Source organism: Styela clava, chromosome 8, assembly GCF_964204865.1.
Source record: "Styela clava chromosome 8, kaStyClav1.hap1.2, whole genome shotgun sequence".
Lineage (NCBI taxonomy): Eukaryota > Metazoa > Chordata > Ascidiacea > Stolidobranchia > Styelidae > Styela > Styela clava.
The window spans coordinates 9,019,032-9,041,416 of NC_135257.1; the positions used below are offsets into that span (position 1 = coordinate 9,019,032).

General features: G+C 34.0%; 3 protein-coding genes across 4 annotated transcripts; 2 read left to right on the plus strand and 1 right to left on the minus strand.

Annotated features, from left to right (window-relative positions):
- The first annotated feature begins 905 nt into the window (after positions 1–905).
- On the plus strand, positions 906–8,168 carry LOC120345321 (glycylpeptide N-tetradecanoyltransferase 2-like). The gene is made up of 2 exons (XM_039414724.2): positions 906–1,076; positions 4,560–8,168. Exon 2 carries the CDS (start codon positions 4,696–4,698, stop codon positions 6,109–6,111), a length of 1,416 nt encoding a protein of 471 aa, XP_039270658.2. The 5' UTR covers positions 906–1,076; positions 4,560–4,695; the 3' UTR covers positions 6,112–8,168.
- On the minus strand, positions 1,282–4,224 carry LOC144425646 (uncharacterized). 2 transcript variants are annotated; one of them, XM_078115084.1, is made up of 3 exons: positions 3,666–4,224; positions 2,290–2,512; positions 1,282–1,948 (listed from the first exon to the last, which is right to left on the minus strand). In XM_078115084.1, the coding sequence occupies exons 2-3, from the start codon at positions 2,387–2,389 to the stop codon at positions 1,704–1,706; spliced, it is 345 nt and encodes a 114-aa protein (XP_077971210.1). In that variant the 5' UTR covers positions 2,390–2,512; positions 3,666–4,224; the 3' UTR covers positions 1,282–1,703. The 2 variants fall into 2 exon arrangements, with proteins under 2 accessions (XP_077971210.1, XP_077971211.1); XM_078115085.1 differs by lacking the exon at positions 3,666–4,224 and having other exon boundaries at positions 2,290–3,019.
- Positions 8,163–22,049, plus strand: LOC120345320 (ribonucleases P/MRP protein subunit POP1-like). The gene is made up of 22 exons (XM_078115081.1): positions 8,163–8,302; positions 8,641–8,711; positions 9,050–9,178; positions 9,711–9,779; positions 10,553–10,650; positions 11,892–11,993; positions 12,116–12,206; positions 12,636–12,802; positions 13,081–13,294; positions 13,797–13,905; positions 14,276–14,391; positions 14,730–14,810; positions 15,549–15,707; positions 16,258–16,400; positions 16,711–16,852; positions 17,470–17,675; positions 17,840–17,940; positions 18,343–18,463; positions 18,704–18,889; positions 19,257–19,344; positions 19,731–19,950; positions 20,723–22,049. The coding sequence occupies exons 2-22, from the start codon at positions 8,666–8,668 to the stop codon at positions 21,144–21,146; spliced, it is 3,012 nt and encodes a 1,003-aa protein (XP_077971207.1). The 5' UTR covers positions 8,163–8,302; positions 8,641–8,665; the 3' UTR covers positions 21,147–22,049.
- Positions 22,050–22,385: the final 336 nt, after the last annotated feature.

Below are 22,385 nucleotides of genomic sequence, written 5' to 3' on the forward strand. Positions count from 1 at the left end.
ATCGGTTAACCGGTTAACCATTCCCAGCCCTAATTATTACGCAACTAACGACCAAATAGGCTTGTGGTTAATTTGCCGCTGTCAGGTCTGATACCGATTTATCTGAAAACGAATATTTAATGCCACACCCAGCTGGTACCGTACCGGTAACCTAGTGAGAGACCGTGGTACGTCATATGACTAAGCCGTGCAATCGGCTTTCGTATCCCCCGGGATAAATATGTAGCCCACGGTAGGTTCAATCCAACGACTAACGTAGCCTACACAAAGCTTTGGGCCTGAGTATGGTTGACGTTCAATTGCGTGGTTACAATATTTCATGCACGACGAAATAAATATCTGAATCAAAATCAGACCGTGAATTTAGCGAACTTGATCAGACGTTTCGTGAATCTTTATTGCCGTCTGTTTGTGTTTTCATATGGTAAAATAGTCGATTTGTGTCCCCGTGTAATTGTTTATTATACCTTATTATACGTAATTTTATACCGTACCGTAAATAAATACATTATTTTCTCCAAGTAACCATATTTCCATCCTAATTATGTACCACATGATATTTCTCATGTTTTAAACTTTTTTAAAGGTTTTGCTCGCTCTCCAGAATCCTCCTTTTATATTTTGTGTGTATGTTACAGCAGCATTTAGCGCTGGCATTTCAAATATGTATTCTAAGATAGCATTATTGTGCGGGCTGCCTCAAGATGCCAGCATCTGTGTGTGTTCCAGCAAATGGAACATGATAAAACTTTGGTGATCGTGCACACGCTGTGGAAGAAAAGAGATGACGATGAATGAATCATAAAAAAATAAGAATCACAATGATTGAGGGCTATAGCGACACCTCACGGAGCAGAAGCCCGAGGGAACATGTACGGTCGCCCACAAGCATGTCGCGCTGTTCTGCTGTTGGTCGCAATTTGTATGCGCTGCTGGAGAATGCAATTTTATTCAGATATTTGGCTATAGACTGGAAGATATGAGAGAGATCGCTGACGTTAGTGAGTTCTTTATCGTCGGCGCAGATGTGCATCGACATGTGCAAAAATCGTTTTGCTACCGTACACCCACTAAAAGTAAGTGAGGGTTAGGAATAACATATGCAAAAATCGTGTGCTACCGGTACCGTACCGTACGCCCACTAGAAGTACTTGTGGCACTAAACTATACTAGACCCCACAAAACAATAATCAATCACTGTTAATATTGCTGAAATATTTTTTTTATTGTAATATGTTTATATTAGTGTTGATTTTGTTTTTGTGGCAATAAACCCTTGTCGCGCCGTAAAAAAAGAATAAAGCTAAAGCCATGGATTACGAAAGGAATACTCAATAGTATTCGCATAAGAAATAAGATGTTCAAGTCACATTATCTAAATGGCAATAGTTCCCAATGCTCTTATTTTAAAAAGTATCGCAACGTACTGAAACACACTATTGATAATGCTAAACAAATCTATTATCAAAACCGTATTGCTTTCTATAAAGGAAACCCGAAATCAACATGGCGAATTGTTAATGAAATTGCATCCACAAAAAATAAATCTAGGCAAAATATTGATGTAATTCATCTGGAAAATGGCATTACTGCATTACTATAAATGATAATCATTTGATCGCGCAAGAATTTAATAAGTATTTTTCTACTGTTGGTTCCGCTCTTTCTGAAAAGTTCGGTAATGACATGGATGGCTTCAAAATTTACCTTGGCAAACGAGTAAACCAATCCATATTCTTGAGTCCAGCAACGATGAACGAACTAACTATAGAATTAGCTACCCTGCGGGTCGGGAAGGCAATTGGGGCAGACGGCATTCCCAGTCGCTTTCTCAGATATGTTGCAGATATATTATCACCATGTCTGACAGAGTTCTTTAACAGCTCGCTTCGATTAGGCATTTTCCCATCTTCATTGAAAATCGCCAGAGTCATTCCGATCTTTAAATCTGGTAATACAAAACATGTATCAAATTATAGACCCATATCTATTCTATCTGCTATTAACAAGGTATTCGAACGCTTAATTAATAGGAGGCTAATGGATTTTTTCACAAAACATAGTGTACTTAATAAATCACAGTTTGGTTTTCAAGCCAAACATTCCACTTCGCATGCAATTCTAGACACTATATCCCATATATACGATAAATTAGAGAAAAAAGAATATATTAGTGCAACTTTCTTAGATCTTAAGAAAGCTTTTGACACTGTTAATCACCAAATCTTAGTCTATAAGCTGTGGCATTATGGAATTAGAGGAGTAGCGAGCCAACTCCTGGCAAATTACCTGACAAATAGAACACAATTTGTTCAAATGGGTTCATACTGTTCCCCCACCTTACATGTGACTCATGGAGTCCCACAAGGATCATGCTTGGCCCCGACATTATTCCTTATTTTCATCAACGATCTTGCACACAGCTCCTCATTATTTACAAAATTATTTGCTGATGATTCCAATCTTCTAGATAGCGACAAGTCTCCGGATGTGCTTCAGTCCAGAGTGAACACTGAAATAAGAAAAGTAGCAAATTGGATGAAACAAAACAAATTAACATTAAATGTAAATAAATCAAAAACTATGTTGTTTGCTCCAAGTAAATCCAAATCACAGACATCTGTGAAAATTGAGATTGAAGGAACTATTCTTGACAACGTTAGCTCATTCAAATATCTTGGCATCCACATTGATAACAAACTGCAATGGGACATTCAAATAACCAACACTGCTGTTAAATTAGCCAAGGCGGTAGGAATGCTTTATCGGCTTAGGCGTTATACTTCTTTGTCTACGTTACGCATGATATACTTCGCTCTGTTTCAATCTCATTTGCAATATGGTATTATAGCTTGGGGATCAGCTAATAAAACTTTGTTACACCGGATTGAAGTATTACAGAACAGGGCTATCCGTGCTTTGACCCATGCTGGACCAATGTCAAGATTAGATCCTCTTTACCATAAGAATCAAATAATCAAAATGTCAGACATTTATAAAATCGAGATACTGAAACTCATGCACCAACACCTAACCAATAAACTGCCTATGGCTTTTAAATACTATTTTGTCAAACAGATGAGTGTTCACTCTCATTCAACTCGTTCCGCTGCCAATAGTTCATACCATGTGCCTCGCTTTTCTACCAATCGTTCACAAAGCTCTATTAAATTCATCGGTGTGAAACTCTGGAATACGCTCCAAGACACACTTCGCTCTAAGACTTATAATTCATTCAAAAAAGCACTAAAATTTCTTTACTTAGATTCTTATATCTGTCAGTAGGCTGGCAGAGTTGAAATGTATCTCAGACTGTTTGAAACTCACTTTTTTCAAATTATGGGTGTTACCTTCATCTTGTCATTATTCTCATGATATGCTATCACTATCCTTGTATTATTATTATTTTATTTGCTCTTCAATACTGTGGTATACTCCAATAGTATGTGCTGCTCACAGAGCATGACTTTCTCTCACAAAGCACTTGTGTTTCTTACCTTTATTTGCTCAAGATTCTATAATAAGCTAGGTATCCTTTCACCTTATTGATTTCCATTACTGCTATTTTATTATTTAATAGCATGTGCTCCTTATGAAAGTCACTTCACAAAATAACTGTATTATGAACTCTTATAACAAAGACAAAATTCAAAAACTTTAGTTACCTCTAATAGTCATTGCTTCTTTAATATGCTTTCATCCATTGTAGTTCACTTATGTCGTTTAATATTTTCCAATATATATGTGCTCTTTGCAATCCAAAATAAATTGAATATGTCTTTTTCTTAATCATAATTCATTGGTTATATTAGTAGTTCCACTGCTGCTGCTGCAGGGAATTCCCCAAGTAGTCAACAACATTATGCTGCGTCACGCACGTCAGCAATTTCTTTGTTGTTGGCGTGCTCGGTGGAGCATGGCGTTGAGTTGTTTAAATTCGTCAATGCTTTTTTCTATTTAATCGAATCTTCTGTTCTCACGTACATTTTAGTTCCCAAATTGTTTCATTTATTTTTGCTGATTTATTTCTGTATTGTTTGACTTAATCTGCTTCTATAATGGTGTCGCTGACATGATGACTTTTGATAGTCTTTTCGCGATCCCTCGTCTATTGCAGTCCAAATATTGTACCTCTTTCTTTCAATGTATTTATTTAATTTTTACCATTTGTTTAAATGTACAATGTTTTTGCACGACGAAAAATAAATATCTGAATCTGAATCTGAATCTCTCTCTACTGCTCTAGGATGCCGTATCTCCCCTGATCCAACAAGTCCCATCAATTTTGAAATTATTTGATACCGGTACAGGTAATACAGTAGACACTGATGATAGTCTACACTGAATATTGTAATAAAAAATGACCTATGCCCGTACTGCCGTATAGGTATTAGCGTGTCTGTAAGTACTCTCGTAGTGTGTGCTTATGAAACTTTCAACCTTTTTTTAAATCCTACCATACTACTGCAATATATATACGGTACCAGTACTACTCATATATCAGTATATGTATGAAAATTTATGTTTTATTTGTGTCTCTGTGTGCATTTATATTACAGTATTATATATAGGCTATCTTCTAAATACTGAAATATATTAAAACTTGTTGAATTTTGTATACACACACGTCTGCACGTTGGGTGATAAAGCACATTTGTCTGACTGCTCGATCTTTTCAACAAGTTGAAAAAGAAGATGGCTGCAAAATATTCAGACTGTGACGAAATTACAGAAAAACTAGCTGATATTTCATTAAAGCCATCAGAAAATGCAGCAGAGGAGATTTCTCAGTCACCACCTTCCCAACCTGAACAAACAGGAACAAAAAAAAAGAAAAAGAAGAATAGGAAAAAATCTGCCAAAGTGGCAGCTGCAACAAACGATGAAGGTCAGAATAATTTGAAAGTTAAATCTGTGGATATCAAAGAAATTATTAAAGCCCAACAGGAAGAATCTGCTAGGCAGAAATGGAAATTTTGGAACACACAGCCAGTGCCAAAGCTAGATGAAAAAGTAGAAGAGGTTGGAAAGATAGAGGCTGATAAGGATAAGATCAAAGAAGATAGTTACACGCTTCCTGCAGGATTTGAATGGGACACTCTGGATCTTAAAAATAGCGCCCAGTTGAAAGAAGTCTATGAGTTATTGACAGAGAATTATGTAGAAGATGAAGACAATATGTTTCGTTTTGATTACTCTGCTGGATTTTTGCAATGGGCACTGCAACCTCCGGGACATTTCAAAGAATGGCACTGTGGAGTTCGAGTGGTAAAAAATAAGAAGCTTGTTGGTTTTATCAGTGGTGTTCCATCGAAAATTAAAGTCTACGAACAAGTGGAAAATATGGTTGAAATAAATTTTTTATGTGTCCACAAAAAACTTCGAGCGAAACGAGTTGCTCCTGTACTTATTAAAGAAATCACAAGGAGGGTCAATCTGAGAGGAGTTTTTCAGGCAGTGTATACAGCAGGAATTGTCCTTCCTAAACCTATCGCAACATGTCGGTATTATCATCGTTCTCTTAATCCTAAGAAGCTCGTCGATGTTCAGTTTTCACACATTGGAAGGAATCAAACTATGCAACGCTTGATCAAATTGATGAGATTACCTACTGATACGCAGACGAAAGGATTGAGAGAAATGAGAAAGAAAGATGTAGCACAATGTCATACCCTCTATCTGGATTTTGTTAAAAAATTTAATTTGACCCAACTTTTTACTTTGGAAGAATTTGAGCATTTTTTCTTGCCACGACCTGGTATTGTGCAGAGTTACGTTGTTGAAAATGCAGAAGGTAAACTGACTGATATGTCAAGTTTTTTTTCTCTCCCATCTTCAATTATGAGCCATCCTGATCATTCAACTTTAAATGCTGCTTACTCATTCTACACAGTTCATACAGAAACAAATATCACACAACTCATGAAAGATATGCTTATTATAGCTAAACAGCAAGGCTATGATGTGTTCAACGCTTTAGATTTGATGGATAATCGACAATTTTTGAAGGAACTCAAATTCGGTATGGGTGATGGGAATCTCAATTATTACCTTTTCAATTATAAATGCCCTGTGATAGAATCTGAAAAAGTTGGACTTGTGTTACAGTGATGAGCAATATCTGATCTTGTAGTTTTTCTGACATAATTATAATGCATGTAGATGATTTTTGTAACGTGTAGATTTTACACAAATATGTGTTTAGAAATATTGAAATGGGAATCAATATCATAGATTGAATTTGTTCGAAGTAGGCCATGAGACAAGTTCTATTTCATTATAATTAAACTAAATTTTGTTCTGGACTCTGGTGCAGAAAATATTTGAAACAGAATCAAATTTAATCTAGGCTATTCTATACGTTCACTCACACTGCAATGAGTGTTAAGGGTTATAGGCGGCCATATTATAATCGTTGTTGAATTATTGAAGGCGTGTTGATGAAGCTAGTTGAGAATATGAAGTATTCAATATTTGACTGGTGAACAATTTGTTTTGAATGCCAATTACCTATGGACATTTCCATTTCCAGATTAATTGTGTGATGTATATTGTCTTCCGCCAAGTAATATATACATTTGCCCCCTTACCTGTCTCTTGCTGCTTGAAAAAGACAATATATAGCCAATCACTTTGTCACAGGCTTTTTATCACTCTGGTGTGTGAAATACTGTAATTGGAGACTGAAGTTTATGGTTTTGAATTGGTTGTCATAAATTATTCAACCATGGTCAGTGAGAGTTGTGCAAACCAGTAATCTTAATCCTGTGAAGCTAATATACTTAATACCTATTTAACTATTAGGTATTACTTAATGTTAATATCCATTAATTTGACTAGTATGCAAAATAGTTTATAACAGGGTTGTACTTTCAAGATGCAGACGGATTGCTACATACTTTTATATATGCATTCCAAAATAACTTGTCTGGATAATAATAACATATTAAATTGCCTAATATACATATTTATGTATAGGTAATTGACGAGGTTTGACGTTACCCAATTGATATTGTTGAATTTTAATTGTTTGAGTTTGTAATGAACAAGTATCCGTAATGTTTAACTGATGTATCTCTATCAAGCAGGCACAGTAAAAACATAGACTGTTTCTTCTATATTCTTCCCATAGGTACTATCCTTCAAGCAGCTCCTATAAATTATTATTTTGTTAAAATTGAAGTACTATTTTTACTTAAATTTGGATGCCTCCTATTAACAAATAAATTTTTTGCCGAGTTTTTGAGAAATGAGTTCCATGGTGAATGTTGGAAAATTCTTAGTTGCTCCATTTCTATTTATGCTGTTTATATAACTGATATTACTTTACACTTTGTAATAAAATGTTGCTACAAACTTCAATCATTTTTGTTGCCACAGCAAAGCATGGATGATTATGAATATTGAAGTGAAATTACAATTTCCAGCTATTTGATATAATCTTGTTATTTGATTTGAAAACATTATCAAGTACCGGTAGTTATGTTTGCAATAATAAAAAAAAAAATATAATTGATCTGAAATTCAACCTGTATTATGAAGTCTATGATCATGCTCCATTTGTAAAAACTAGACTTTCAAATGTGAACACATATTCTGTACCTGGATTTCTCAAAGGGATATTTTTATGACGTGTTGTCTAGCAAGGCATGGTCTAGCCATCTCTAAGATATTTAGAACCAGCCATTCTTTAGTCAGCTATTTTTCAGTAACATATTGGCACAATAGAACCTAATTAGCTTATGGGTTGTTAATGAAACCCCATTTTTGTAATTTGCATATCTGTACAGCCAAACCTTATAAAGGACATAAGGCACTACCTAAAATCAAAACTAAATCGGGTTCAGTTTTGAAACCTAGACCAGAAGATGGTCACTGGTCCAAGATGACGGAAATTCAAAAAAAGTACACTTCTGAAAAATGACTTTGGTTTTACTATGATGGTATGATTATTAATTAGGTTATTAATGATGTAATATGAGTGAAACAGATTTAGATTGCTCGTGAACTTTTATTTCGTATCAAATTGAACAAAATGCGTAGTGAAACGGGTATCATAGATAGTTCTTAGTCCTATCATTTTGCTCGATCCTTATTTCGAATTTCACAGTAGCTAATTTTTTTGTGCTTGAATGTATTATGTATGATTCTTTCTTGTTTTTATAAAGGTTAGAGCACTATACTAAAATTGATAATTAGGTTTTCGGAAACTCCTTTTTTGATCATGTTTTACATACCGGTACTTGCTATTTTATTCAAGACTCATCGATAATTCAAAGGAAAAATTTTACATGGTGAAACGGTAAGTAATATTTTCAAATTTACATGACATTTCTGAATAATAGCTGCAAAAAACATCCAAATGTTTAAATTTACTGAAGTATGAAACACTTTTCATGTTCTAAATTGACGATTTGGTGCTGTGGCTTAGTCGTTATAAACACACCATATGTTATAAACACTTCTCTATACCCATTTCCTGACTATAAAATTTTTGATAATAGCCTCAATAATGTCTTGGATCAAGAACGGTTCTTTTTCTTCGGATCCGTAGCTACATTTCTGTATTTTGAACTTTCTTTTCTGGTAGAATATCTTTGCTTAATAATTGATATTTAAACCAGTCATCTTTTCTTTCAGTTCATTAAACTCGTAGGATTGAAAAATGGAGGCAAAACAGAGTAATAGCAAAGCTGCTAGTATATCTCAAAGTAAGAAGCTAGTTAACATGATTCTATGGTAGTGTGAGATTATCTACCTAACTACGATGTTCTTGAACTTTATAATTAGAATTAATATGAGAGGTTACATCAGGATATCATTTTCAATGAGTTATTCTAATTCTTTTAAATACCTCATCAGTCATCTGCTGCAATGGTTTAATATAAAATTTCAACCTTAATTAATATCATAAAACTCACAGCTAAAAGGTAATTCAACTCAGCTTGACTTGACGATGAGCAGCATGATCGACAAACTGCCAAACATTTTCAATTTCATTGGTTGTTTCGTACTTGCTTTTGAATATTTTGACCAAATTTTTCAACAGATGCATCTGCCAAAGTCGGTAAAGCTGGTTCTGAGCAGCAACAAGATTCTGTTACTAATCGTATCGTTCGCTGGAAGAAACGAATGAGATATCAGCCACAGAATGTGGTAGTCAACAAGAAGAAAGATTGTATGTTGTCTAGAAATTAAATATAACTTGAGATACTGATAAGTTGTTAAATTTGTTAAATCAATTTGTTTTTCGAATTCTCAATTTTTTTCTGGACAACCTTTATCAGATATCAACAAATTTGCCGGTTTTCATTATTTTTGCTAAATCCTGTAAAATTTCTCCAAACCTAGATGAGAGAAAGCACTTCATAGTTCATAGAATTTAATATGTCATATTTGGCAAAAATTATGCAGAGACTTTTGTTGATTATATGCAGTCAAAAACAACTGAACAACCAGGGTTATGGAGTCTTCTTTAGGTTACCAAAACTTTCCAGCTCCTGACTCCTGATAACAAAATTTGAAATAAAAAACTTTAGCGTATGCAATCATTTAAGTTCGATTTGAATTTTTTTTTTTTATTTCCGACCACAGTACTTGTACCAAATACTAAATCTGACTATACATGTCATGGGTATAAAATTTTGTATACTAATAAAATTACATAAATCATCAAAGCATAATTTCATTTTTTACCAATCATTTTTCAGCTTCTCGTCATGAATATTACAAAGATATGGTTGATTCGGAATCACAAAGCCAAGTTGAAATTCCTAGAGGTAATATTCAATATTCATGTACAATGTATAGAAGCAGTTCATGTCTTTTTAGGTATTTGCACAGCAGCATCTCACTAGTGTTTATGTCCACTAGGTACAAAATTTCACAAAAAAAGAAGAATTTGATCGGAACCTTGGTTCTTTGCTCCGCAAATAGTTTAGTTTCTTCAGTCATCCTCATCCATTCACACATGCAATATTCGTTTGAAAGTTTCGTTCTTCAACTTACCGAATTTATTGATTCGGCCAATTTTAGTTGGGTGATTAAATTAAAACAAAATCTAGCCATGGATGAGATTACTACTGAATTTTCTGAAATTTTGTTTTAAAATCCATTTCAATATTGGATATTTGAACCTCCATATGTAGCAGCAATGGTAATGTTTTTTTTAATTTCATTTTGTAAAATGGGAAAAAATGACATAAAAATAATTTATAATAATAATTGAGATTATATACCAATTTTAGTTATCCTCATTATTTTAAACTGAAAAATTTTGATCTTACTGTATTTGGTATCGTTTGCTTTTATGGCCATCAACTGGATTTGACTTCTGGTTGAATGACTTGACAATTCTTATGGTAGTTACTAATTTTTTTAACTGGTTCGCCACATCAAAATTTTATATTCAACATCAAATTGCAATATTGATAATCAAGAATCAAGATGATTTAGGCTTTACAATTTTCTCATGAATCCCCCTTTTTTTTTAAATACCTATCACACTTCTACAGGTGATAAGTGTCAATTCTTATTTCTTGATATATTTTAGCCATCTGTGTGGCTGACAAAGTAGAATCATCTGCCAAAGAAATGAAAGCGATGCTACAGGCGGTATCACAGCACACAAGTGATAGAGCTGTCCTACAGGTAAATAACAGGATAATCATTTCCCTTAATTGTTTATTAATACTGAATGAAATCAAAGTATAGAGCAGGGGTCGGGAACCCATGGCTCGCGAGCCATATATGGCTCTTTTGGTGACGGCATATGGCTCCCAGAAAAATCTATTATTCTAAGATTAAGCTTACTATTGTTACTAGACTTCAAACTATTTTATGGCCAAATTTGGCAAAAAATTCCCAATACGTTTGACAACGCGGGCCCAGCGCATGTCTATGTTATGTAAGAAAATTACCAGACAGACATTGTGACAAAACATGGGGATTCTGGAACATATATTGTGACATCACAAAGCGATAGAGTTTTAAAATACTACGGAGATGCCTAAACGAAAAAGGGTGATGAGTATCGTAGATTTCAACTTGGGCTGCATGTGAGCAACCGTTCAAGGCCCGCAGCGACAACATGCAGCATCAGAAGTCACATTAAATGTATATTGACATGGAATGTGTTGACTTTTGAGTAAACGTTTCAGGCCTGATTAAGTGAAGAAATGTTATATGGCTCGCACGGAAATGCAATTGGAAATATGTATATTTTAAGGCTCTCTTGACCAAAAAGGTTCCCGACCCCTGGCATAGAGGATCATTAGGATGTATCAGTGCTTCAGAGGTCTAAAAGGAATGAAAGAGGAATAAAAAATATAGAAAATTGGAGAATAGTAAAACTGTTGTTGTAATTCTGATAACTATAACTGTTGATCGAAGCAAGGATTGATGTCCAGATTCCCCACCTTATGCCTAATAAGATAATCATTTTTTTACTGCTTAATGCTTATTAAATACTTCTCGACACCTCTTTTGTTTTGCAACACTTTTTAAATGACTTCAAAAATAATTTGAAGTTAGTGAAGAAATTTAAGTCTTCTTAAAACTTCATGATAAATATAATAACGAGAATATCGGTCAGAGATTGAAGACTTATCGATCGAAAGTTAGGGGATCCCCCAAAACAGCGCTCTTACTCCATAGTGACACCTTGTGTCCCGTCACTAATTAATTAACAACTCCTTAATTATACGACATAATTCATCCAAAATCAATAGGCTTCTGATCCGAGATATGATGAATGCATATGCAATTTGGAGCGGATTCATCCTCGCTTTCGTGAGATATCGCATGTATCTAACAGACAGACAAACAGACAAATACCTATCAACATACTTACAGTTATTACATTAATTACAGTTTGTTTTACTCACTTGTAGAAAATTCCTCGTCACATGAGACGACGTGCTGCATCTCATAACAGGAAAAGACTCCCACGTCGTTTGCATCAACTAGCTGCTGAAATGTCTGCACAATCAGAGGTTTGACTGGAATATGTTCTAAATCAAATAGTTTGAAAGTAGAGTAGATGGTCAAATTGAAATGATGATGTAATAATAAATATAGAAATAAAACATCTAACCTGATCATGTGTTTCTTTTAGATTCATTCGACAGATATATCCACAAAAGTGCCAAATCGTAAAAAACGCAGAAGAAAGAGAGATCTTCAAAATGAATTTGCCAAAAGAGCAGGTGTGGTATTAATTCAACAAAAGCATTCAGAGAAATGAATAAAATAGGAATTTATTTAAAACAAAATTGAAAATAAGAAAGCTTTTTTTAAAGACATATTATTTTGCAAAAAATTTAAATATCAGTTCTACCTAACAGTGGTTCCCGACATTCCTTTCCAGATGACACAATTTTCAAAAAAATAATTTTGATATACTCAAATACTAAATGGCATGTAGGACTTTTATGATCGGCTTGGCTGCAACATTAAATGACTAACAATCATTTTCACATATTTGTTTTCCTAGAAAATACCTTTAAGTCACTTTGATAATTGATAAGTCTATGCAATTACTTGAGCTGCCCCAAGACTGGTTCAAACACAACAAACCAGTATACATATGTTAACATTTTGAAAAGACCAAAACAATATTCATTATTTTATTACAGGAAAGCATGGCTGGTTGGAAACTCACATGTGGCATGCTAAAAGATTTCATATGTCCGAATCAACTGATCCTATGTTTAAACATTGGGGGAACCGAGTTGCATTGTTTCCAAATGATAAAAGCTTTCGTGCATGTTACAGAGCTGTTGCTAAGCATTGTTTAATTCAGGTAAGAGAGAATACTATTTCTCAGTGACCCCAGGTTCGGCTGTGTGGCGCATCGTACTAAGCGTTAGAAATATGATTGCCTCAGCACTTCTGATTACCCTGCGTGGGTTCGAATCCTGTGGGGGATGTGTGAGAGGATTGCTGAAATATAGTTAGACCATCAATTTAGATTTTATTATAGTGTGATCAAATATTTTGTATACAGTATACATGTTTGTTTTAAATCTTATTCTTGGGTATTTCTGATATATATCTCAGCTTTTCATCTGTTATTTTCAGGATTTGTCGTATTTAAGATGTCTTCATTTATCTGGAACACATGATCATTTACTCAAATTGTTGACTGGTGTTACTTTACAAGATACAAAATTTGATGACATTGTGTTGCATGGTGAAAGGGAGAAAGAAATAGTGCTGTACCAAACAACAACAAGTACTGGTTCATCAGTATGCCTTGGTCCTGCATATATTTATTGGCGTCCCTCAACTGAAGGTATATCAGAACTCGGAAAGTATATTTGTAACATATCAGTCTGTCTGGCCTTATTGTTTATGATTTATGAGCATTTCAGTGTCATCTCTTTGTTATTTGACATAGGTGGAGGTTGTCACCAGTTGCATAAAATGCATTTTGGAAATATTTCAGACCTGCATCCTGTGTAATTTACATTCTTTATTATTATGCATGATTAGACTTGTGAAAATTGAAAAAAAATAGCCTTAAAACATGTTTATACATAATTATACACAGAAAAGTACACAAACAAAAGAGTAAGATGTATTTTCATTTGAGACAAATTGAAATTGAAAAGTCAACTTTTTGAATAAAAAAATAGAGAATAAAAAAAATTGGGAGTATTCAACAAAAGTTTGATTCTTTCAATACTATCATCTTACTATTACATGATGATGAAGGACCAGACAGGAAAATAAAATACTTTGCTCCATAATAGCATAACACGTTTTGATGTTTGAATGTACGATTTGTTTTGCAGCACAAAACAGCAGGGAAGCTCATTTGTGGATTCATCCTACTATTCTATCAGCCACATTGAGTTTGCTGTCTACATACTGCCAAGAAAACAGTCTCGATGTGAGAATTAGGTAAGAATAAAACTATCAGTTGTTTGTGCTACATTACAGGTTGCAAGTATATGTAGCTTCATCTCTTTTCATTGAAACTTTGAAAAGATTTATATGATGCAGTCTATCATTGGATTTATTGATCTAGTGAATTTTGTGGAGGTGATTGTTGCTGGAAACTGAATTGTCCACAAACAGTTTAGTTTAGATTTTAAATGCTGAATGTGGAATAATTAGTTACCTCGTCAGAGTAATGACATATCTTGTTTCTCTAATATTTTGCACAAAAACTAGAAAACCTCCAGAAATATTTCAATGCCACATTTTCCATCCAGGTTCAATAAGATAAAATAACATATTTATAACAGTAATTTTTTCTCAAATTTCACAGTGACATTTCTGACAATTTACAACGATTTCGATTAACGGGACCCAAGTCTTCTGTATCTCTCCTTTCAATCTTACGACCTTTGAACTATCATGCACTCTCAGACGAGAAAACTGAAAGTATGGTAACAATTATGCAATTTTTTTATTTTTGTAATTTTACAAAAAAAAAATTCATGATTGGGTAGCTCAACAGGTAGAGCACTGAGAATTATTTGTTCTCAGAGGTGTGGGTTCAAATCCCATCCCAATCTTCAACAGTTTTGCTTCTACATTTTGAAAGAACATGAGAGTAAAGTCTTTATATACAAAATCAAAATTATATGTTATATTTCAGTTCGATTGAATAATATGCTGTGAAGATTTTTACATATTTCTATCAGATTTTTAGTCATTGCAATAGGGCAACTCCAAGAGCTTTTGATGTTGTTACAATTTTAATTTCTCAATTTTCAAAGTTACATTGATGGAGAAATGGATGTCCGACAATACAGAACTTATTCGACAACTGCACAGTGATTTTATCTCGGTTATGACAGGTATATTTTCCAGGTTCTACTTCTAAGCCATTTCTACGTAAATCTCCAAATTAGACTTATCTTTAGCAATGTCTGATGATGATAAAAGCTGTATATCTTCCGTTTAATTTTTGTATTATTTCTATATTGTATAGGATAAAGCAGAAATGTTTGGGCACAAAAAAAGACTATTTTGCCAGAAAAACTTTTTCTTTTGTCTCTCGCTCTTGCCGTGTGCGGCCATGCCGAGCCTCAAATTTCAATTTAGTGCCGAATAAGATTGGGTAAACGTCCCCATAATGCAATCTTCACGTTTTTTTTTGTTCACAACTTACACATTCTTGCCATGTAATTTAGTCTATAGTTTTTCTGATGGTTTCTAATAATCTGTTGCTGCATCCCTTTACTGCACCCTATTTCGTGAAGATTGATGGCCAAATTATTACGTCACACTTGCATAGCCCGCCAGTCTAGGTGGGTAACATTTTGGCCCTTGGTTCAAGAACCTTGTTCACCCGTGTACTAGATGCTACTTATAATTTTTTTTAAACTTCCTCTCGAGTCCTATGGGATCCGATATGTCACCCAAAATTTGACGGCTCAAATTTAAGTCAAGTGAACACTTTTTATGACTCGTCATTAAGCTTGCTCACGTATCTTTTCAGCAAACTACATTCTCACCTAAGGCGATCACGTACTGGTACTAATTCCCAACTTTGTGTTCATATATTTGAGCATTACTCTTTTGTTTATTTCCAGATTGTCACAGACAAGTGTTTGCAAGACCTGATAAAAAGGTTTTATTGGAAAATAATACACCGGAATATAATGATGGTTGTATATTTCCTGTTATAACAAATGATCCAAGACTCATACTTCCCCTTGATAAAACAACTCCGACATTGACTGAAGCTAAAAGTAAGTTTTGTAGTTGAATGTTAGGAATCTTGAAATTGAAATTTCATATTATTGTGGGTGGTGTGAAGTTATGTAAATGTACATGCAATAATTTTGATATAATTCCTCGCAATCTCTCTTTGTAGATTGATTGCTCATTCCTTAACACTCAAACAGCCTACTTTTTGATGCCCCACAATAATATGAAAAACATAGTCTTCAAATGGCATGTGAGATTTGAGAATATTTTTCTCGTCATTTTTACGATAAATAGTCAGGTCAACAAATATTTTTGAGATGGGCAATATAACATGATGCTAAAGTGCTAGTTTTATAATAGTTTTCAAATAAAGGGACATGTTTGTTCGGTTTAATTGAAAAATGATCATAGCACTCACCATTAAGCGACTTAATCTTTCGAATGAATTCAATTTCAATACAAGTAATTTGTTTTTCAATAACATAACTGAGGAATATATGTGAATGTGAAGGAGTCATAATATATAAGTTTTTATCGATGGATTATTTTTATATAAAAAAGTGAAGACATGCCTATTTCCTCTGTATTTAGAGAGATTGAAAGAGTCCATGGAAGAACAATCCTGCCATGTAGATGAGGTACCCAGTGAAGAGTTTTTAACAGATGCTCATTCTCATGATTTTGAAACTACTTTGTGTAGAAGTCCATTGTGGGATCATGATATCAGAAATCAGGTGATAGTGAATACCTATTTTTTATGGATGTACTGAGTCTGTGTAACAATTCAACTGAAATCAGATGGTTGGTTTTGGGTTATTATGGCTTTTAAACATTGTTGTTTATTTTGCTGCTATTCACTCATTTATATTTATCCTAAATCTGATAGGTCAAGGTGAGACAATTGAATTACTGAATGAAGCAACAACAACAGCTCTAAAGTAGTACCGGTATATAAAAATTGAAATCTAGGGGAATAGCTGCTTTTTATTATAAATTGTGTTAATACCAAATTTCTCTTGTACGTAAAATTATTTTGCTTTACAGGTATCACAGAATAGAATTCCAGATCATATCGTAAGCACAAGAAAACGCCAACAGAAATTTGAAAGAAATGAAAAAGTAGTATCAGAAAGCACTTTAAATACGACAATACCAGTTATTATTATTCGTAAATCACCAAATGAAGGTTAGACTTTTATTTTCTTTGCTTTCTATGTCTAATGTGCATTAACCGGCCCGATGGTTTGATCATAGGTTTGGCTATAACGTCGCTGAATCTTAAATATCTTGCATTCAAACCCCATTTCCACCACCCAACTGGAAAATTCTGATCCTTTTAAAAATAGAACTCATTAGGGAAACAATAGAGCTTGCAGAGTACATTGTCACAGCGAAAATACAAAAAAATATGCTATTTGTCCGTCCTATTTAATATGTTTGCTAGTTACCAAATTATGTTTTGCAATCTTGCTATTTGTTACTCTAAAGCAGTCTCTTCCAACCTTTTTTGCTGAATTTCTCCCTTCCCCTATTTGGAACTCTTTATTCTTCCCTCACTATGCATATAACTAATTAATTTGCTCGACCTTTAATGAATCCTTGGCTAGTGTTATGCGCAAATCAACCGCCTTTGTACTGTTCAAGTAGTTAATGTGTGCATAAATAATTATTATTCAGTAATAATAAAGAACCAAAGAATACTGATAATACTACGGCAAATACAAATCAAAATTTCTCTCCAAGAATGATAAAATTCCTCCAAAGAGAGGAAAGGTTGCTCTAAAGTTTAAAACTACTTTCTAGGTAGGAACTTGACTACAATCAAAACTGGAACAAATGAAGATGCAACATGCCAGCCTAAGAACAGTGTGCATTCTGGTCCAACTGGAGATTTTGCATCAGGTTGGGATATTACTTTACCAAGTGGTTGGGGAACTGCCTTCTGGATTCCAATTATTTATCATCGTGTTAGAGCAGGTGCTTTGAGAGAAAATCAAACTATCAGCTTGGTGAGTGTATTTAATACTTTTAAATTGCTTTATTCTATATTTAAAAAGTATATAAATTTTGAAATGTTTCCGATAGTGATTGCCAGGTAGTTTTTTGGGCTAAGTCTATTTTTGGTTAACATCTCAACTTTCTTTGATCATAACTTGTGTTTTTACATCACCAGGAATGTTTGTCACCTCATTTCCCCAAAGATTTTCCTGATACAGACAGTGGAAGATATTTTTGGAATTCTGAAGCAGATAAACTAGCTAATAAATATTACAGGTAAGCTCTTTTCATTTTTTTTACACTTGTCTACTTCATGTTTTATCATAGGTGTTGTCTTGATTGAATCTATGAATTTATCATGCTTTTTTGAAGTGTTTCTTATGGACACCAAGTGTACATATGGATCATTTTGTTATTATGTTGTTATTCTTGTTAGTCATTCTTTTCGTCTTCTTGTGGGAAAATCGCTTTTCCCATTAACTACCGGACCAATTGCTTTAAAATTTTCAGGGGTTTTGGATTGTATTTGTCGCTGGAAGGCCATTTTTTATGTTTATTTTAAAAATTTTGGTGGGCTCCAATGGATTCAGTTTTGATGTGCGATGAGCCGATGATGTCATCAAAATTTGTGGATCGCTTCTTTTGTTATTTTTTTATATATTTTGTTGTCGTGTACAGAAAACCACCAGCCAAGCGACCAAACTACAGTGTTCTTGCTGTACCTAGTCCATTTCAACCAGATTGGAATGGATTGTTAAAAAAAGAGCCATTGCAAGTTACTGAAGATGCTGCTACAAAGGTTTTATTGAGATATTTACAAATTATATTGCAAAACTTGTCAATACTGCACTGATTTTGCAGTCAGTCAGCACTTTCATTGTTTCTACTATACGCTTTGTTCGAAGTTCATCAATTTTTTATCTGTTTCTAGTTGACATCAATGTAAGAAAAAGGTAATTTTACATCATTTTGTGATGTAAAGCAAACTTGCACATTTTTTGCATCGATCTGTGATTCTCATATGCTTTATCATTTATAGGGATTGAAGCGATCAGCCAGTGATGAAGACAATATTGTCTCTGAGAAAAAGTTAAAATTAGAAATTGACATTGATGATGAAAAAGAACAAACATCACTTAGTTGCGAGGAACAGAAAAGTGTTGCTCTTGATGATGGTGTGTATCAAAAGCAACAAGAAAATGCGAAGATGCAAATGGCTCCTCAAGTTAGTTTTTATTCAGCATTTACACTTTATTCCTATTGGAAGTTCATGGAAATTTAGAGATTCTGTGCATCTGTTCCAGATGCATGGACTTGATGGTGGAGGAAGCCATAACCGGCCATTAGTACGGGAGGAGTCCAGCAATTCTCTCACACATAATTATCTTTTTCAAGATTTGAACCCATGCAGGGTAAACAGAGGTGCAGTGGCAAGCATATTCCAAACACTTAACACGATCACTTTTTCTGGTTGAAAATTCAGTGATTTGTTTTATCCTATTTTTACTGCAAAATTTCTCATGATGCCATTTTTACAGTGCCATTCTTCAGTACATAATGTTTTTTTGTACATTTCCACATGTATTTTTCAGATTTATGTGATCAGAGACATGAAGGAAATTATTTCTATCAATAATTGGATTACTGAAAAAATTGAATACAAACAATCTCCATCAAACGGTAATAATTTAAATAAATAATATAATTTAAAATATGATTACCGTAAGCTGTATTATCAGCCTTTTTTCCCCCTGGATAAATATGTAAATCCTATCCTATCCTAAATATTTGAATAACTTAGTTCAGTCTTATTTTATTCTTGTTATGCTACTCTAGTAGTGCCTGAATGTGTCTTTGTTCATAAAGACACGGAAGAAGTTTTCCTGAATGACAATCAGTAATATTAGTGATAGTCTTCAATTTACTGTTATGGGCAATAATATTATGCATTGTAGGTATAATGATTTGTGAGTGAGACTTCTGTTATGTGTAGAATTTTTGTTCATCGAAGATGCTTTATAATATGAGAAATTTGAGAATACGAAAAGTACTTCATATTTTAATAGTTCAAATGGATCATCTTCAATCATTATCCAAACATCTTATATGTGTTAGTGTGAAAACACTTAACAAAGGAATTCCATTTGCTCGATCAATGTTGTGCCAGCCATCATCTGATGATATTGATAATTTATGCAATGATCTAACTGATCTATATAAATATGGATTACAATCAGTTGCAGGACCATGTGAAAAGAGTCATTGGGATCCTTATAGGAAACAAAGGTAACTTTAGACTGATTTGATGTTGAATGTTAGTCATATCTACTGTTTTTTGGAGGCTATTATTACTCCTAATTTGGTCTGGAACAGTTAATACGGTTTACACGTCGTACTAAGCATTTGAAATACGTTTGCCATCTCTGATTACCCTCCACCTGTTTAAATTTTGTGGGGTGAATATGTGCAAGAGGATTGTTGAAATCCGCGCCCTCTCAGGGTGATTTAGTTAATCGCTGGTTAGTTGCGGCTTCCCGATCAAATCCATGCATCTGAAACGAAGAACTGACTGACTATTCCCATACACGACATGGACTGGTAACCGGGTGCGAGGTCGTGGTTCGCCATATGATTAAGATGTCTTATCGGTTTTGCGCTCTCCCGGGATAATTATGAAATTTCTATCCTAAACTAAACTGTTTGATGAATAAGATCAAAATTTTCAATATGTAATGACAGCTTTACCCCTGACACAATTTAGCCACTGTAATTGAAAAAGTCAAATAATAGTAATAAGGGCTAGTCTTATATTTTGTTAAGACGTTGTGCATAAAAAATGGAACTTTTGTATCTATCATGGTCATGGGCGGGAAAAAAATATAATGAGGTGCTTGCTGATTTGGCGAATCAATCAGTCACTCTAGTTTACAGTCCATGCCAGATATGGGGATAGCTAATCAATCATTCGTTTCAGATGCGTGGAGCTGATTGGGGTGGAAGCCATGAAATTTGAGTATTGTTATGTTTTATGGAAATTTTAATATTGTGCTTTTTGTAGACAAGAAGCTGCAAAAAGAAAAAAGGACAGAAAATCTGAGAATAAGGTATTGCTTTCAAAAGACATTACTCAACCAGTGGCTGAAACATCCAGTACATCTCACACTTCAGTATCAGTATCAAAAGGACAACCTCAAACATTCCCAGTTCAACCATCGAGGGAGATAATTGGTTACGTAACTAGCGGAGATTTTCTATTTTCACATGCATGCGGTGCAGGTGTCGGCTTCATATCAGCACAAAAATTACAAACTCTTGTTCTGAGACAAATGAAACATGTAAAGCTGCAAAAGATTTTGAGTGAAGAAGATTCCAAGAAATTATTACTTAATAATGACTCGCATATTCCGTTGTTAGCTTTAATGAGAAACACTGATTCTTTACAATATAGATTTGTTAAGATTGAAATGATCAAACCGTCATAGTAATCACAGAAAGAAGACCTACATAAAGGTTTAATGTATCATGGAGACTGTGAAAAAGAGGTAAAGTTTAGTTTGACCCCATTCTTATACCATTCAAGGCTTTGGAATTACTTCCCCCTAAATCAGGAATATGACATTGACCTCGGGATAGCATCGTTTTGACTATAATAATTTTGGTGTTTTGAACCTCTTAATTTTAATATCGACCAGACTTCCAGATATCTGAAATTCCCTACAGGGAGTTTAAAATCTACAAATTTGAAAAAAGGACCGGGCTTGTTAACTCCCAGGCTTAACATCTCCATCCTCACTCAGCGATTTGAGGGGTTTAGATCAAGTCGTTGATTACGGATCCTCAAGTTTCTATTACGTGAGTCATTTCACTCAACTTGGGTCAGTCCGATGGTGCACTTTCTATTGTTTCAACTGAAGGATACTATGATCAACGGTAAGACCTTGCCACTTGCTTGATCCACAGAAAATGCTTTATGTAGGTGAACAGTACACAAATTTTTCATTCACTTGCATTAGGTTACCACATGTTTCCTACTACTGTTTTCAAGATTGTACAATTGATATTTGTTATGAGAAGTCAAGTGTATCTTTTATGCATTTTTCGTCCACTGCTTCTTGTTGGTCTTCAGTTTCTGTTACTTCAGTGCAGATCAGTCAATAGAAATACTGGTTTGATATTATGTACATATGAAGTTGTTTTTGAGGAATTGAAAAATTGTTAAGTTGGTTTTTATAGTCGTTGGTACGGAAAATGACTTACGGTATGTATTTGAGATTTGAGCACCATACTTTCTGTCCTGTTTATTTCTTCATCTACTTCGTCATCAAGTTGTTCCGCACTTGCGTTTAAATACTGTATTATTTGGATATTTTTAATATCTATTTTAATGCAGTTGATTTTGTGGGTGGCAGGGTTGTGGTATGATATAAGTATAAGTTTATTTCGACTCCATTGTCAGCATACAGGCAATAAAATGATTGATAAAAACAAATAAATGAAAACTGATAATGAAATCAGGAGAGCAAGCAAAATCTTAGACAAGGTTTAAAACGTACAGATTATATATATATATAATTCACAATAAACACACGAGTAATAATAAGAAACCGGGAGGTTTAATGCTTGTGCTCAATGCTAATATGTACTTGTTTCGAGCTTTTTAGGGGATAGAAGATATTTGGATAATTTGTCTTCTTTATCCCGAGGTAGAGGAAAGCCTATAA